The sequence below is a fragment of the Trematomus bernacchii genome, unplaced genomic scaffold (assembly GCF_902827165.1).
Source record: "Trematomus bernacchii unplaced genomic scaffold, fTreBer1.1, whole genome shotgun sequence".
NCBI lineage: Eukaryota > Metazoa > Chordata > Actinopteri > Perciformes > Nototheniidae > Trematomus > Trematomus bernacchii.
This window is the reverse complement of record NW_022987593.1, coordinates 17,863,972-17,879,595: the sequence shown is the minus strand read 5'-3', so window position 1 is coordinate 17,879,595 and position 15,624 is coordinate 17,863,972. Positions and strand designations below refer to the sequence as shown.

The 15,624-nt window shown below is 43.4% G+C and overlaps 3 protein-coding genes across 3 annotated transcripts in view; 1 reads left to right on the top strand and 2 right to left on the bottom strand.

Annotated features, from left to right (window-relative positions):
• The window catches only part of hoga1 (4-hydroxy-2-oxoglutarate aldolase 1), a 29,872-nt gene extending 27,184 nt beyond the window's left edge, over window positions 1–2,688 (bottom strand). The window contains exon 1 of the mRNA XM_034130095.1: window positions 2,155–2,688. Coding sequence (XP_033985986.1) covers window positions 2,155–2,383 — 229 coding nt within the window. The 5' untranslated portion in view covers window positions 2,384–2,688. The remainder of the gene's footprint in view (window positions 1–2,154) is intronic.
• A 3,387-nt stretch (window positions 2,689–6,075) lies between these two features.
• Window positions 6,076–15,624, top strand: part of LOC117482047 (metal transporter CNNM1-like) — a 57,771-nt gene continuing 48,222 nt past the window's right edge. Inside the window, exons 1-3 of the mRNA XM_034130021.1 lie at window positions 6,076–6,280; window positions 7,190–7,624; window positions 7,998–8,409. Of these exons, the coding sequence (XP_033985912.1) occupies window positions 6,182–6,280; window positions 7,190–7,624; window positions 7,998–8,409 (946 nt within the window). The 5' untranslated portion in view covers window positions 6,076–6,181. The remainder of the gene's footprint in view (window positions 6,281–7,189; window positions 7,625–7,997; window positions 8,410–15,624) is intronic.
• LOC117482081 (E3 ubiquitin-protein ligase TRIM39-like) lies at window positions 11,498–13,475 on the bottom strand. Its single transcript, XM_034130080.1, has 2 exons — window positions 13,245–13,475; window positions 11,498–13,144 (listed from the first exon to the last, which is right to left on the bottom strand). Exon 2 carries the CDS (start codon window positions 13,125–13,127, stop codon window positions 11,913–11,915), a length of 1,215 nt encoding a protein of 404 aa, XP_033985971.1. The 5' UTR covers window positions 13,128–13,144; window positions 13,245–13,475; the 3' UTR covers window positions 11,498–11,912.

Here is a 15,624-nt window from a genome sequence, read left to right as displayed (position 1 = left end):
AGCTTAGGGATCATAGTAGTTGATAATAAATTAAGCTCAGCGCAAGTTCAATCAGGAAGACCAAGCTCTTCATTCAGATTACACGTCACCACATTACACTCTCCTTCCTCATTAAGTGATCGGGGGCGTCTCTCCCCAGCTAACCAATCTCTCCTCTCCCCATTCTCACAAGCCTATCATAGCTCCCGCTAATCCCTTTATATCTGCTCTTCCCTCTGCCAGCTGTCATTTCAGGTGACAAAACGCAACCCTCCTCCACCCCTTTCGCCTCCCGTCTCCTTCAGGACCAAGCTAAACCTTCTCCCTTCAGTCCGTTCCCACCTACTTATCACCACCACCAGTGTCTAGACCCCGGGGGGTTTCATCGGAGCGGTTCTTCCCCCTCCTGAATGATTATCCTGCAAACTGGGGCCTAATCGCCAAACACCATTTCATTCTCCTGTTCATATTATGTGTCCCGGTAATAAATATGTATTCCATACATCAACGTCTCTCCTGATTGAAATAACAGTAGTAGCAGTAGATATCACATAACATTGAAGGTCATTTAGATACTGCACTTTCTGGATGTCTAAAGCACTGAACAAAGAGGAAAAGTAAAACTACAAGTGTTTCAATTTCAAAGTAGCCTACTGTTTATAAATCAATCAATCACACTTTATTTATAGAGCCATTTTCATACACTTACACAAAGTGCTTCACAAACAACCAACAAGCTCCAAATCCACAGACAGAGCAACACATAACACAACTCAATAAATGCAGGACTGAATTAAAAAAGTCTCGTTGTATTAGCGATAGAAATCCTCTAGATGGCGACAAACAGCTGCAGATCTCCAGGTGATTCTGCGTTTTTTCCTCTATGTTGAACTTTGTCCTCTCTGTCAGGCCCCTAAACTGATCCTGATAACCAGCTGACAACCAGAGAACACCCAGCAGCTTTTAATGAATGGGTAACGAGTTTAAACAAAGACTAAAGTTGAATTCATGTTTTCCTAAAGTCTTTCATCTGAGTTTTACATTCACTGGATTACTGCTTCCTCACTGTTAGTCTTTATACTGTGTCAAATTTGACCTAACAGAGGCAAATACTTAAAGGTAGGGTAGGTAAGAATGGAGAAACCAGCTCGAGTGCGCTAGAATTTTAAAGTACACAACCGAAAAAAATCGGCCCCTTCCTTCAGACTTCCTTACAGAGCCCCTCCTCCAACACACACGAACGCGCACATGACCAATGAGGGCACGAGATAAGTTTGTGCACAGATGGAAGGCTGACAGGCAGGTAGGCCATCCAGTTATTTTAGCCGGGCCGGCTCAGATGATTGGTCGTGCTTTTTACAGTATTACGGCTTCCACAGATGACATTTTTTTATATATTTATTGTCAAAGCATTTCATATATTCATTGCTATCGGGATGTTAAGACCATTCCATGGAATATAACAAAAGGGTTTCTGAAGTGAATTACCTAACCCACCTTTAAGTGTATCTGAGTTACAATAAATGATGTATGGACTCCAAAAGATGACTTTTTGGTTAATAATATTCTCATTCTAAATGTTAAATATATAAAATGTGTGTGTTTCTTTACTTTAACAAAGCCCTTAAATGATTGAAAATAGGAATGCAACCATATGTTTTAGAATGACTTACATAAAAAGCCCTATGTTTATGGACCATCCGGGTCTTTCTTAACGACCCCTGAACGCCTACTCAGGTCACATTAAAACAGCTTTTTAGCAACCTGACCTTTATCTGTTATTTTGCTCTCTGATACTTGGGCACAAAGGTGTCATTATGTGTTAATTATTGGTGGGGACATAGAGGTCAGAAGATTTTTAAACAGTTTTAACATATACAATTGTAGGCAATGCAATTGGGGATCAGCATGATTTCAGAGTAGACATTTAAAATGTCATCAAATCATACTGATCTCTTGTTGTTTACCTGCTCTTTGAAACTATATCAAGAAATATTCAAAATTATTGCATAATGACTGCATAATACACCTTGTACAGTTTCTTTTTTTGATTGATTAGTTAACATGTTTAGGTGCAAGCTATTTGAAAACACTTTAAACAAAGTAATGAAGCAAAAGGACAAAACCAGCCATTCGAAAGAGTGTTGGGGAGTGGGGACATGTCCCGGGTCTGACCTCTGAACGGGATCTGTGCATACTTCTGCAGGTTCCCCTCCAGCCTCGGGTAGTCCACCTCCTCCTCTGCGGTGAAAGGGGTCGCAATGGGCGGATAGATCCCGCTCAGGTCCAGCCTGGTCCCCGCTGCCTGGCTCTGGGTTCTGGTTCCGGTTCTGGTCCCGGTCCACGCGGACAGCTGAGCTCTGCACAGCGGCCTCAGCCCTCTCAGCACCCGGACACACTGCATGTTGAGGCAGACACTGACCTGAGAGCAGCTGGGACGGTGAGCAGCTGCTGAAGAGAGCTAATCTCTAACCTGCCTCTGTAAATATTGACCAGAATTTGGGATTCTGAGCAACTTTGGAACTGACTCAACTGGACTTTAACCGTGCAGGAGCAGATTTAATCGGACACGTGTATTGCGTAAAAGCTGCAGAGTTAGAAGGTAAAAGGCACTATTTACTGTTGATTTCACACGGTTAGCTGCAGGGCTGCTGTCACCTTTTTTTTTAAATGTTGTCATGAGGTTAGAAACAGCACAATGCTAGTAATGTAAAGTATATCCTGCAACAGGTCGAAGCCCCGCCCACAGTAAGGGGTCATCAAACAAAAGTTTGTCCCAGGACACCAAACCAGTGGTGGGAGAAGTACTCAGATATTTAAGAACAGGTACAAATACTGCAGTGTGAAAATACTCTGGTACAAGTAACATAACTGCATTACTACTGCATTGTATTACAAAATGTACTTAAAGGTAAACTGGCATGTTATTATCTGCTGTTTCTTTTACGTGAGTCTCCTCCTCAGCCTCTCATAGCCTTTACACAAGTGCCACCATGTGGACATTCATTTAACTGCAGTCACATTTATTGAATAAATCACTGATCCATCCACACTTCCTAAAGTTTTTAAGACTTTGCTTTACTCTGTATGAGATGCACTGAGCACATTTTACTATTAACATTTATGTGACCATTTTTATTTTTCAATAGCTTTCTTGTAAATATATGCATTTTTGTACCCTGGACAAGTAGGACACACCTTTTGTATAGTGGATTTTAGTGCACCTTCTAATTAACATTGTATGTATTTTATTGATACCTCTGCTGTTTTTTTTCTTTTTGTTAAAGTCTCATATTAATGAAGCATTGTATAACAACACTGGGCAAACAGGAAACAGCCGTTTTTATAGGATTGTTGTGCTTTTTTATTTCGAAATTAATGTTGTCATACCGTTTCTTATTGAAAAGCAGGTGTGTTGTATTCATCCGGTGTAGAAATACAATGCTGCGTCACTGGGTCACATGACATGGAAGCTAAGAAAAAATAATAATCTGAATATTGAATAAAACACAAAGTTTAAAATAAAAGGTGAACAGTGTTCATTGTTGTTTTACATGCTTGCATTGATTTAGAGTCATTGGGTCACATGACATTTGAGCTATTGAAAATAAATGAGACTTCATCGAGAAACTGTCATTACAATATTAATTAAAAAGTGATGATGGACTCAAATCCAATCGATACAGGTGTGTCCTAATTATGCAATAGTCACATATTCTCTGAGTTCTCTGAGGTTCATAACCAACTGTAAACCCCTCACTCACCATTGCACGCTGTACTCTTTAGTCAACTACATCACTATCAATGCGCAGATCACTGCACTGGTACAAACTCATCTATACCGCTATGCTTGGACTGCTGCCCCTCTACATATCCACTTACATATCACACAAACAGTACAGCTATAGCATACGATCTCAAAATGACATCACTCTGTCCGTCCCCTCAGTTCGCGCGGTGCTTGGGAAAAAAGCCATATCATACTCTGCCCCCTCGACCTGGAACACACTTCAGCAGGAACTTAAGCGGACCACTTTGATACCCATCACGGATTTTAAACTCATTTTAAAAAAGCTGGAGAAATCATCTGTGGGTGTTTGCACCTGCTATATCTGAATACTTTTTACGATGTTGTATTTTATTGTTGCCTCTGTGTTTAGTGTCCTGTCTGTCTGTAACTGTGTGTGGTGGTGTTACCACTGAACAGGTCTCTCTTGAGAATGAGACCTTGTGTCTCAATGAGATTCACCTGTATAAATAAAGGCTATATTCTGCATTGATTAGGCATAAAGTCACATGGTACAGAAGCTTGAAACAGGAAGAAGGTATTTCCTGCTGTTTGTGGGTTTATGGTGGTAAGAGTTAAACCACTGAAGAAGCTCCTGTAGCCGACCAAGTTATTACCCATAATGCTCTCAGACACCCCTCTCAGGACACAGCCATCCTACCTGAGGAGTCAGATGATTTGATTGTTTTCTTAAAAGCCTGAAACCAGGTGTGGTGTTACAGCAGCAGATTCATTCACATTGTTTAGGAATGAGATGTGCATCAAATACATGAGTCAAAAATCATTATTTGTTGTCAGGGATGTAGGACTCATTCCTGAACCACTTCAGAATAGAAGTGCTGCGCTCACTTAGTTGACTTCGATTTGTATTGTAAGTTTGTCATGTATTAAGCATTAAAAGGAGGAATTACTTATTTGCAAATAAATGCTGAGCTCATCATTAATAAACACAATACTTTAAGTGAAGAAACTTGGTTTAAGTCACACAAATAAATGTTTAGGGTTTAAAGACAGCGCCTTTGAGTTACTAGTGTTTTGTTGTTATTGTTATGAGTCTTTATTCAGAGAGAAAGTCAAACACATTGGTAAAACTCTATTTAGAAAACATGCTTTGGACCACACACACTTCTTGATCAATGACCATAGACAGTATCTGTAAATCGTAAAGAGAAGCCGATGTGAATGACAGGATAAAAACACAGTATAGATTGGATTTGAAACACTTTTTTGGTACACTGTTTACAAGGCATTGGACGTGAGTTAAATTATAGTAAAAAGTCATAATAAATACACACAGTATAGAAATATATATTTATATATTGTGGGTGTGCATAGAATACACAATATACAATTCTGAATCCTCAGGTTTCCCACATGTGCAGCTATAGGCTTGAAGGTTATTAATCAAAGGGTTTTACAATAATCCAGAAAGCAAGCCGTTGAAACTATTCATCAGAAAATGATTGATTAAACTCATTAAACAAATATTCATTTTCCTGCATTTACTTGTTCACTTACAACATTCTCTGCCACATTTAGATTATATATATATTATATATTGGATTGTTTTGTACAGTGTATCGTTTACTTCATAAGTGTGTTTTATTGTTTTATGTCTTATATATTTATGTTGCATTGTTGAAGGAGGCTTGGACTTCAGATTCTCACTGCCATATCTACACTGTAGCTAATGTGCATCTGACAATAAAGCCTTTGCATCTTGAATAAACTCTGGATTACAGTCATGTCTGATGGCAGTGAGCTCCATGCTATTTTTGGAAAGTTACGTCAGGCATGGTGGAGGCAGAACATCCTTCAGAGAGCTGCTCTTCCTCCTCCTCCTCCTCCTCCTCCTCCCACATGGACCGGAACCACGCAGCACCACGTGACCCGGTCGCTCTGGAATGAATCCTCCTCCCGTCACACCGCATCATGACTGCGGAGGATGCGGTGCTCCCCGGCGGGGCTCAGCTCTCTCCTCCCCGGTCTTTGCTCTCTCCTCTCCGGCTCCTGCTTCTCCTCCTGGCCGCCTCATGCTCTCCGGTGCACGGTCTCCTCGGCTTCCGTCCGGAGGAGACCGGAGCGGAGCTGTCCGTGGCCGACGGGGTGCTGAAAGTCACCGAGGGGACCCGCTTCATGTTGCGGGTTTATTACTCCACATCCCCGCAGAGGATGAACCGCACCGCGACCACCCGGGCAAACAACGCCGCGCCTTGGATCGCTTTCATCGAGGAGCCGAGCCCCGGCAGAGAGGGGCAGGTCCACCCGAAGAGGAACATGTGCATGGATAAGAACTCCAGGACGTCCGACATTGAGGTTTTGGGGTCCTTCAAGTCAGCGTCCAGTCAGAACTCGGTGTTAGTGGAGCTGCTGGCGAAGGATCTGCGCAGAGGAGAGAAGATCAAGTTCTACTCCATGTGCGCGTTTGACGGATCCAAATGGGAACATTACCGGACCAGGGACTTCTGGGTGTCCGTGGTGGAGAGATCTGCTGTCCCGGAGCTGTGGCTGCAGGTGTGTGCGTGTGTGTGTGTGTGTGTGTGTGTGTGTGTGTGTGTGTGTGTGTGTGTGTGTGTGTGTGTGTGTGTGTGTGTGTGTGTGTGTGTGTGTGTGTGTGTGTGTGTGAGGTCAATTGAGGTGCAGTCTCAGTTGTACATATAGTATTACTTTGCAACTATGCAATAAGTCGATAAAAGGATTTCATGTACACATTACTTTAAGGGGTCACAAGCCTAAAAAGGTTGGTGAAAACTGTGTGAATATTAAAAGAGAAGTATTCAAATATAAATACATTAAAACATTTTTTTAAAGTTTGTGAAAACTCATTTTCGCTGCTATTAATCTTCTGTATTGCAGTGATGGTTAATCCATTCCATAATTGATCTTATTATCTCAGGTTTTCACATCATGTGCACAGTGACTGAAGGTCATTAATCAGAGGGTTTTACAATAATCCAGAAAGTCAACAGTTCAATCAAAATTCTTACACTAAACATCATAAAACACACACATTCTCCTCAAATCATAGATTTAACTTGAGTCCCTTCAACTGTTATATTATGTGGTTATTCTGCATGTGTGCTGAAGGGTTTCAACGTCTGACCTGAAGTGGATTTATTGTGTTCATTTGTGATCTGTCACCATGTTGTGAAACTTATTTGAGCTGCACCTGGTGTGTGATAAGTGCTACACAAATGAATAAGCTTATTATTATTACAATGTTATCTTTATTCCTGCATATTAGATTTAACTTGTCCTTAACTTGATCCTTCAACTGTTATATTAAGTGATTACCTGAAGTGGATTTCTTGTTTTAACTTGTGATGTGTGCCTTGTTGTTAAAGCACTTTGAGCTGCACCTGGTGTGTGATAAGTGCTATCAAAATAAAGGTTATTATCATTATATTATCTGTATTCCTGCAGGTTCTGGTGTCGGTCCTGCTGCTGGGTCTCTCGGCCCTCTTCAGCGGTCTGAACCTCAGCCTGCTGTCTCTCGACCCGGTGGAGCTGCAGGTCCTTCAGAACAGCGGCACGGACAAGGAGCAGAACTACGCCCGAAAGATCGAGTCGGTTCGCCGGCACGGGAACTACGTCCTGTGCACGCTGCTGCTCGGCACCGCCATCATCAACGCCTCGCTGGCCGTGTGGATGTGTCAGATCCTGGGCATGACCTGGCTCTCCACGGTCATCTGCGCCTTCGGGATCTTCTTCATCGGGGAGATTCTTCCGCACTCGGTGGCGTCGCGACACGGCCTCGCCATCGCCTCCAAAACCATCTGGGTGACGCGCCTCCTCATGGTGCTCTCCTTCCCCGTCTCATACCCCATCAGCAAACTCCTGGACCTCATCCTCAACCAGGTACGGTCACACGCTGGGAAAACTGAAACTTTAATTGAATGTTTTATGTCAACAGATTTCACACAACTTTATTACGTTGGTTGAAATAACTAATATTAGGTTTACATACAAAATATTAGGTTCAACTTAATATTAATGCTTTCAAGTAACCTGATACAATTATGTGTAATCTGTTGACATACTATATTTAATTAAAGTCAACGTTTCAGTATTTTCCGTGTTTATCTTTCTGAAACTGTCATCTATGTTTGTTCATCTGTAAAGCCCACTGAGACACACGTGTTTTGTGATATGTGGCTATATAAATACACTTTTATTTGATTATTTTGAACTGCCCCCCTGACATCCTCTGCTCGTGTCCGTCCTAAACCAGGAGATCTCCATCTTCTACACCCGGGAGAAGCTCCTGGAGATGCTGCGTGTTTCCGACCCGTACCACGACCTGGTGAAGGAGGAGCTGAACATCATCCAGGGAGCGTTGGAGCTGCGCACCAAAACGGTGGAGGACGTTCTGACGCCGCTCAGCGACTGCTTCATGCTGTCCTCAGACGTGGTGCTGGACTTCAACACCATGTCGGACATGATGCAGAGCGGCTACACCCGGATCCCCGTGTATGAGAACGAGTGCTCCAACATCGTGGACATCCTGTTCGTGAAGGACCTGGCCTTCGTGGACCCGGACGACTGCACCCCTCTGAAGACCATCACCCAGTTCTACAAACACCCGCTGCACTGCGTGTTCAACGACACCAAGCTGGACGCCATGCTGGAGGAGTTCAAGAAAGGTGAGCCGCAGGGTGGGTGTGTGTGTGTGTGTGTGTGTGTGTGTGTGTGTGTGTGTGTCTGTGTGTGTGTTTGTGTGCGCGTGCGCGTGTGCGTGCGCGTGTGCACGTGTGCGCGTGTGTGTGCGTGTGTGTGTGCGTGCGTGTGCGCGCGCGCGCGTGTGTGTGTGTGTGTGTGTGTGTGCGTGCGTGCATGTGCGTGCGCGCGCGTGCGTGCATGTGTGTGTGTGTGTGCGCATGCGTGCGTGCGTGCGTGTGTGTGTGTGTGTGTGTGTGCGTGTGCGTGTGTGCGTGTGCGTGTGTGCGTGTGCGTGTGTGTGCGTGTGTGTGTGTGTGTGTGTGTGTGTGCGTGTGTGTGTGTGCGTGTGCGTGTGTGCGTGTGCGTGTGCGTGTGTGCGTGTGTGTGTGTGTGTGTGTGTGTGTGTGTGTGTGTGTGCGTGTGTGTGTGTGTGTGTGTGTGTGTGTGTGTGTGTGTGTGTGTGTGTGCGTGTGCGAGGTTAAATGAGGTCTAGTCTCTGCAGGCATTGGAAAGTGGTGGGTTGGGGACTTTATTGTTGTCGTTGTTGTTGCTATTGATACAACACCTCAGGCATGATCTTGATTGTAAGATGCATTATGGGATACTTTATACTCTCACACTCATGTTGTCATGTACCATCTCATGGGTATTTAGGTACTATGGGTACTAAATACTAAAACATGTCCAGAGTAGAGCAGCTGCCTTTTCATCTTATCTTTATCCCTAATCGTCCATCTTTATTTCTCATCGATCTGTAATCATCCCCTCCAGGATCTCAACTGTATGTTCTGACACTTTTGCATTTGATATGAAAACTGAGAAAACCAGAAATCTGCACAGTCAAAAGTCTAAAAACAGCCCTTTCTGACATGTATGCATAAAAAGTGACTTTAAGGGTGATTCGATGTCACAGTAGATAATGACTCTGTCAGATTGTCATCCAGTCTTTTGACAGATTGATAATGGAGGTGTTAGAGGTGTCACCTGACAGTGAGGACATGTAGATAACAGACGAAAAAACAGATACAAATAATCGTGATTATTTTTCGGACGATCAACAAATGGATTAGTCGACTGATCGCTGCTTTAGTTTTAGACACTGTTACCCTGTTTACAGAAGACAAGTCATTATACTTTGGCAGACACATAGTAAAGATTATAGGAGGTTGTGACCTCAAAGTTGCTGGTTTGATATCCTGGACTTCCTATAACATACAGACAGGCAGATGCCCTTTAGCTACACTTGTTCACCTCTATCTGCTCTCTGAAGGCGGCGCTGTATTGTGAACGTGTCTCTGTGTAAATACGCAGAAGAGCTTCAAGTCTGCATTGCTCTCCCCTACAGACACACATAAGTCCAGTGTTGCAGAGCTGCTGCTGCTGCAGAGGTTGCACTGTTTGCAGGAATCAGCTGCAGAGTATAGAATGGGTGGGTTGCTCAGCAGCCAATCAGAAGCCTCGCTGCTGGTCCCTGCCTCCTCTTGCTCAGAAACCCTGCAGAGTCAGCACTTCTGTTTTTTTTCTCTTTCTGCTGGGTTTGAGGTGAGGACAGGAAGAGATGGGGGTAAACACAGAAGGACACCTCGAGCTGCCTCTGTTACAGGAGACAGGAAACAGCTCGTATATTCACATTAAAACATGATTTTGTGACAGTCTTGCGTGAAAATGAATGATTAACTGATGATCAAAATACAGTTTCTGTCGATCATCTTCAGTTTGGACACTGAGCGTGTTTTTTTAACCTGTTTACGGAAGAAAACACATTATATCTTTGGCAGACATCTTAATATTATTTAACCACTGCTTGTGAATATCATGCAAGTCATATTTTCCACACATGCCTCGCTTTAGAATTGACCATTTTTGCATTTGTTGACCTTGCCATATCTTTCGATTAACAATCACAAAAGATGCATTACCAAACTGTGCACAGGTTGATCAGACATCCCTCTCACTTCCCCCTCTATGTGTGTGTTAGTGTGTGTTATGGTGCACGTTGTGTGAAGGCAGATGCAATCAGAGTTTTAGGATGATTTCTGTGTTCCTGTGCAGAGGGATTTGGAGGAGATAATCTGCACAGGCGGGAGGATTATAAACAACATATTTGCTTCTCTTTCTCTCTGTTTTATTGCTCCCTCCCTCTCTCTCTCTCCTGTAATAACACTTTAAAGCACTGCGGCAGAACAAACACAGGTTCCCTCGTTCACTCCTGCAGCAGTGGAGCTCTGGGATAAAAACGTAGCTGCGTATCAACGGTTAGAAAATCAAACTGCACTCCATAGTTAGTTTACCTATTGTGTTGTTTTAAGGGCCTAAAGTGGCGAGTTTGTGCAGATTCACCCTTTTTATCTGCAGATATTCTCTGATCGGGAACTGATTCACTGTCATTTTGTGTATTATACACTTATTTAACTGCAGGCCGAAGCAAAACATGTCATTTCCTGGCGTGCCTCGTACTGCTCCATGTAGGAATGTCTCTCTTTGTGAGGCGTTTTGGTTTGTTTTTTGCTGACGTTCATCTGCTGCTGACTCACTGAACTCCCATCATGGAGGCATTCAGGGCCAGATGGGAGGAAATAAATACGTTCAGTGCGTGAACCTCAACCTTTATGATCAAACACCTTCTGTCCAAGTCCATCTCCAACCCTGTCATTTGACAAAAAGTCACTATTGCTCACGGTTGGGAGGGTTACTTTAAAGGTCTCCTATTATACTGTTTTTCATCAACATATGATAGGTCTCAGATATATACAGAGCCTGTCTCTGATTGGCTGAAACACCAAACAGATCATTGCAGCATCCCATAATCCCCTCTGTTTCAGCCCTGTTTCCAAAGTGCTGATTCTCTGTCTGTTACTTTAGATGAAAATAAGGAGCCCCTCCCCACGCCCCTCTGAGAGAGATTTGGTTACAAAGAACCCAATGGTGCTCTAGGAGGAGATTCAGGTGATAAGGTGGGGGGGGGGTTACCCTGGTTGCTGATTGGCTAATGGTTACACAAGCCAACACATCGTTTAATTAAAAAACATTTTATTGTGTATCTAATAAATGATTCGCTGCTCAAACTTGCAGTTGGATTAAACATATTTTTTATTTATTTTCCCATCAAGCACAAATCACAAATGAACAATTTATAACGACATAGTTTCAATAAAACAGAGAAGGTTAAACTATAACCTGACATAAAGATCTGAATCTGGGTGAGATCATTTCAAATGTAAAGAATATATATCTCTTATTTCCTCTAAAGGAAGCAGTTCAGCGTATTTGATGAACATGATGTTACTTGGATAAAAGTGTCTGCTAAATGCACGTGTTTCAATTTAATAAAGGTTGACAGTATGATCAAAAAGCAGATTATCAAAATCAATAACAACAAGAATAAAAACATGTTTAGAATAAAGAGACAGCAGGAGGACAGGTTCAGAGGTCAGTGAATGATCCCTTTAAGAGATGATCATCACAGATATAATGATCCTGTGTATCTCTACCTGCTCTGATCCACTGTCACACACACCTTCAGCGGTAATATCTTCACTTCCTCCACAGTGTTAATGTATGGAAACATCTTCTCAGTGAAAGTGTGTGTGAAGGTGTGTATGTGTGTGTTAGTGTCAGGGTCAGAGAACGACAACTTTCCTCTGTTCCAGTCCAGATCCACTCTGACCCTCTGGAGCTTCTTCTTCAGGCTGAGAGGAGTGGATGGAGCTGATGGTGACAATGCTGAGTATTTACCTTTATAGAAACGTATTCCCCAGAATCCAGGCTCTGTGTCTCCCTTCCTCTGGAGAGACTCTGCTAACACACCCAGTGTCCAGACTGTACTGTCTGTAACCTGGACATCCCAGCTGTGAGTCCCTGAGTTAAAGCCCTCAGAGCCCAGGACTAAGGGGTAATGATCAAACCTCTCTGGATTATCAGGAAGTTCCTGTTCCTCCTCTTCCTCCTCTTCCTCCTCTTCCTCTTCTTGCTCTTCTTCCTCCTGTCCTCCTGCTCTCACTCTGGTCAGATCTTCAGACAGGATGAGTCTTGGATGAGCAGTGTTTGGGTCCAGGATGAGAGGCGAGTAGGACACCATGTCCTTCATCTTGCTCCAGATGTTGAAGCTGAGGTTGCCCAGGTGTTTGGCCTGGTCTATCAGAGCTCCTGAGGGCAACTGTGGATCCTCCAGCAGGGGGCGCTGCAGCCTCTCCACTGCAGCCTTGTAGTTGTGCAGGAAGGAGACGTCTTCAGCTCTCAGCTCCTCCTCTGTGGCTCTGACTGTGTGTGAAAGAGCTGCTATCTCTCTGCTCACAGCCTCCATCTTCTCCTCCATCATCTTCCTCTTCTGCTCATCTTCCTCCCTCAGTGCAGCCATCCTGGCCTCCTCTTCCTCTTCTAGAAACTGGTGAAGCTTCTTAAACTGCTCCTTGATCTGCGTCTCTGTGTGTTGAGCCTGGACCTTCAGGTGTCCTGCTGTTTGATCAAACTCCACTTTAACTTCTTCAAAGAGCTTCAGTTTCTCCTGAAAGGGCTGCAGAGACTTCTGGAGCTCCTCTCTGAGATCCTGAGCAGCTTCATCGATGGGTCTGAATCTGTGGTTGGTGTGTGTTTTTGAATCTCTGCAGACGAGACACACTGGCTGCTGATGGTCCAGACAGAAGAGTCTGAGTTTCTCAGAGTGCAGACTGCAGAGAGCCTCTTCCTCTAACCTGGACGCCATGTTGTCTCTGAGTGAAGCTGAAACACAGCAGACAGGAAGTACAGTCAGTCATGGCTCCCCTCCCCCTCCTCTACTGACTTCACTGAAATTCTCTTTGAGTGATGTTTGGAGACTCACCTTCAGGTGGGGAGGGTCAGCAGGTTGAAGCAGCAGCGTTGTAGTTTCCACTTTTCTCTCCTGTAGCTGAACTCAGCCGAAGTTGTTAGTTTGGTCTGAAGGTGAATGTGATCGTCTGTTTTTCAGTCCGTCTCTCTCTCTGCAGTGAGGGAGAATAACAAACTGTTTCCTGGGCTGCGTTTCACTTCTCTTATTTTTCATTTCCTCGCTGTCACTACCCGATTGGTCCACCTGCCCGATCTGTACTGCGCATGTGCGAGATGGTCCGCCATATTGGACAACTACATACGGCAACTCTACTAGGACACTTGACACAGTGGCATTTGGCAAAGCACACAAAGAAAACTCCGAAAACCGAGAGAGATGAGTTATTGTTATTACAACGTGACTTCACTATTATTTAACAACTCTTTTTATTGGGTTCTTTTATTTGGGGTTAAGTACATTGTCAGAATAAGTGAGACATGGATTTAACTTCTGTTAGACAGCTATATGCTAGACATGTTTGCATACATTCACAGTAAATATTTATTCAGTATGATAGCTGTCTAACAGAAGTTAAATCCATTTCTCACTTATTCTGACAATGTACTTAAACCCAAATAAAAGAACCCAATAAAAAGAGTTGTTAAATAATAGTGAAGTCACGTTGTAATAACAATAACTAATTTCTCTCGGTTCTTTTTCTGCTTTGCCAAAAGCCACTGTGTCAAGTGTCCTAGTAGAGTTGCCGTATGTAGTTGTCAAATATGGCGGACCATCTCGCACATGCGCACTGCAGATAGGGCAGGGCTGCAGATCGGGTAGTGACAGGCCCAACCACACTCTCAAGTTCCCCTTCAAGTAATATGTCCATGGGAGGAGGAGGAGGAGGAGGAGGAGGAGGAGGAGGAGGAGGAGGAGGAGGAGGAGGAGGAATCATGTTCTGCAGACAGTATCTTTTTTTAGAAAATTAACTCATCTATGTCATTTGGAACTATTTGGTCAAATGTATTGTAAAACATTTTTATTTTTAATTACAAAAAATACTGCAAATAATGCAATACATTATAATCACAACAACATCGACAAATATATTACAATAGGATATCTAATATAAGTTATATATATATATATATATCAATCGACAGTGTAAACATAATTATGTAAATAACCCAATTTGTGTTCTGTGAAACGGAAAAGGATATTACATTGTTTTTGTTACTTTCGTTGCAGTGTCTTAAATGTAATTTAGGTTAACTTCCTGTTTTATTTAGATGCTTTTATTTTGAAGTTGTTGCTATGGAAACAACATGACGGAGAAAAAAAGTAATATCTTCTACATATAATAACGGACAAAGTAAAGAATGAAATGCATGTTTAAATGTTAGCCCCCCGCCGACGAGGCTCAAGCTCTTACGTTGAGTTTCAATACATTCGGAATTTGGCCGTGTAAAATGTCCTCTTGGGTTGCCGTACAGCCAATGCGTGACTTCATTGGTAAGCGTAACGGACCCCGAACACATCTGGTAGGCCGAACACATATGGTACCTACACCGGTGTTGTGCCGCAGGTTGAAGGCTTGCCGTAGATTGAAGCCCTGTTCGCGGGGACGCGCAAAGGTGACGTCATCGCCTGTATTGAGCATTCGCCTCGTTTTCTAAGCTTTTCTCTCTCTTTTGAAGGATATATTTCCCATCAGATTAAACAGCAAACGGCTGAATAAATAATGTGCATACAATTGCGAGGTGGCTCGTTTTAAGGACACAATCTTCGTATTGGAACAAACTTCCGTTTTTAGGTGTAGTTTGGAACCCCCCCTATATCTTTGTCCAGGATAGTCACAACGTCACCAAAATCACACTGGTGTTGGCTGTTCCCCTGTAGTTTGTGCTCACAAAAGTATTTTACTCTTGGCCCAGCAGGTACAAAACTAAAGAGGGGCTTCCATATCCGGCAGAGCAGGTGTTGTAGCTGCCGGATTTGGAAGCCCTTCTTTAGCGGGAAGGTTGCTTACGTAGGACAAAGCAAATAAATACGCACCGACACTTTCCGATTCATAAAAGACTGCGTACCGGAGCAGGACTTGCGTACGGCACATCCTACGCCGGTTTCCCCGCCTAAATCACAATCAACTCGAAATGCGCCGCAGCTTTTGCGGGCTTCACGTAACGCCCATATTTGCCTATAAATAGTCAAAGAAACGCCCATTCATTCATTCATTGTGACTGACTGACTGCATGAAGAAGATCGCAGGAAATGACGACAGAACAGCTAAAAAAGACATCTCACACCGTGTCAGATTTGGGTTATTTTGGGGAGGTCGAGATAAATCATATTGTTTGGTGGATGCAGTTTGAACCAGAGTAGCAGCATGGAGGTCGGATCGTCACCAACATAA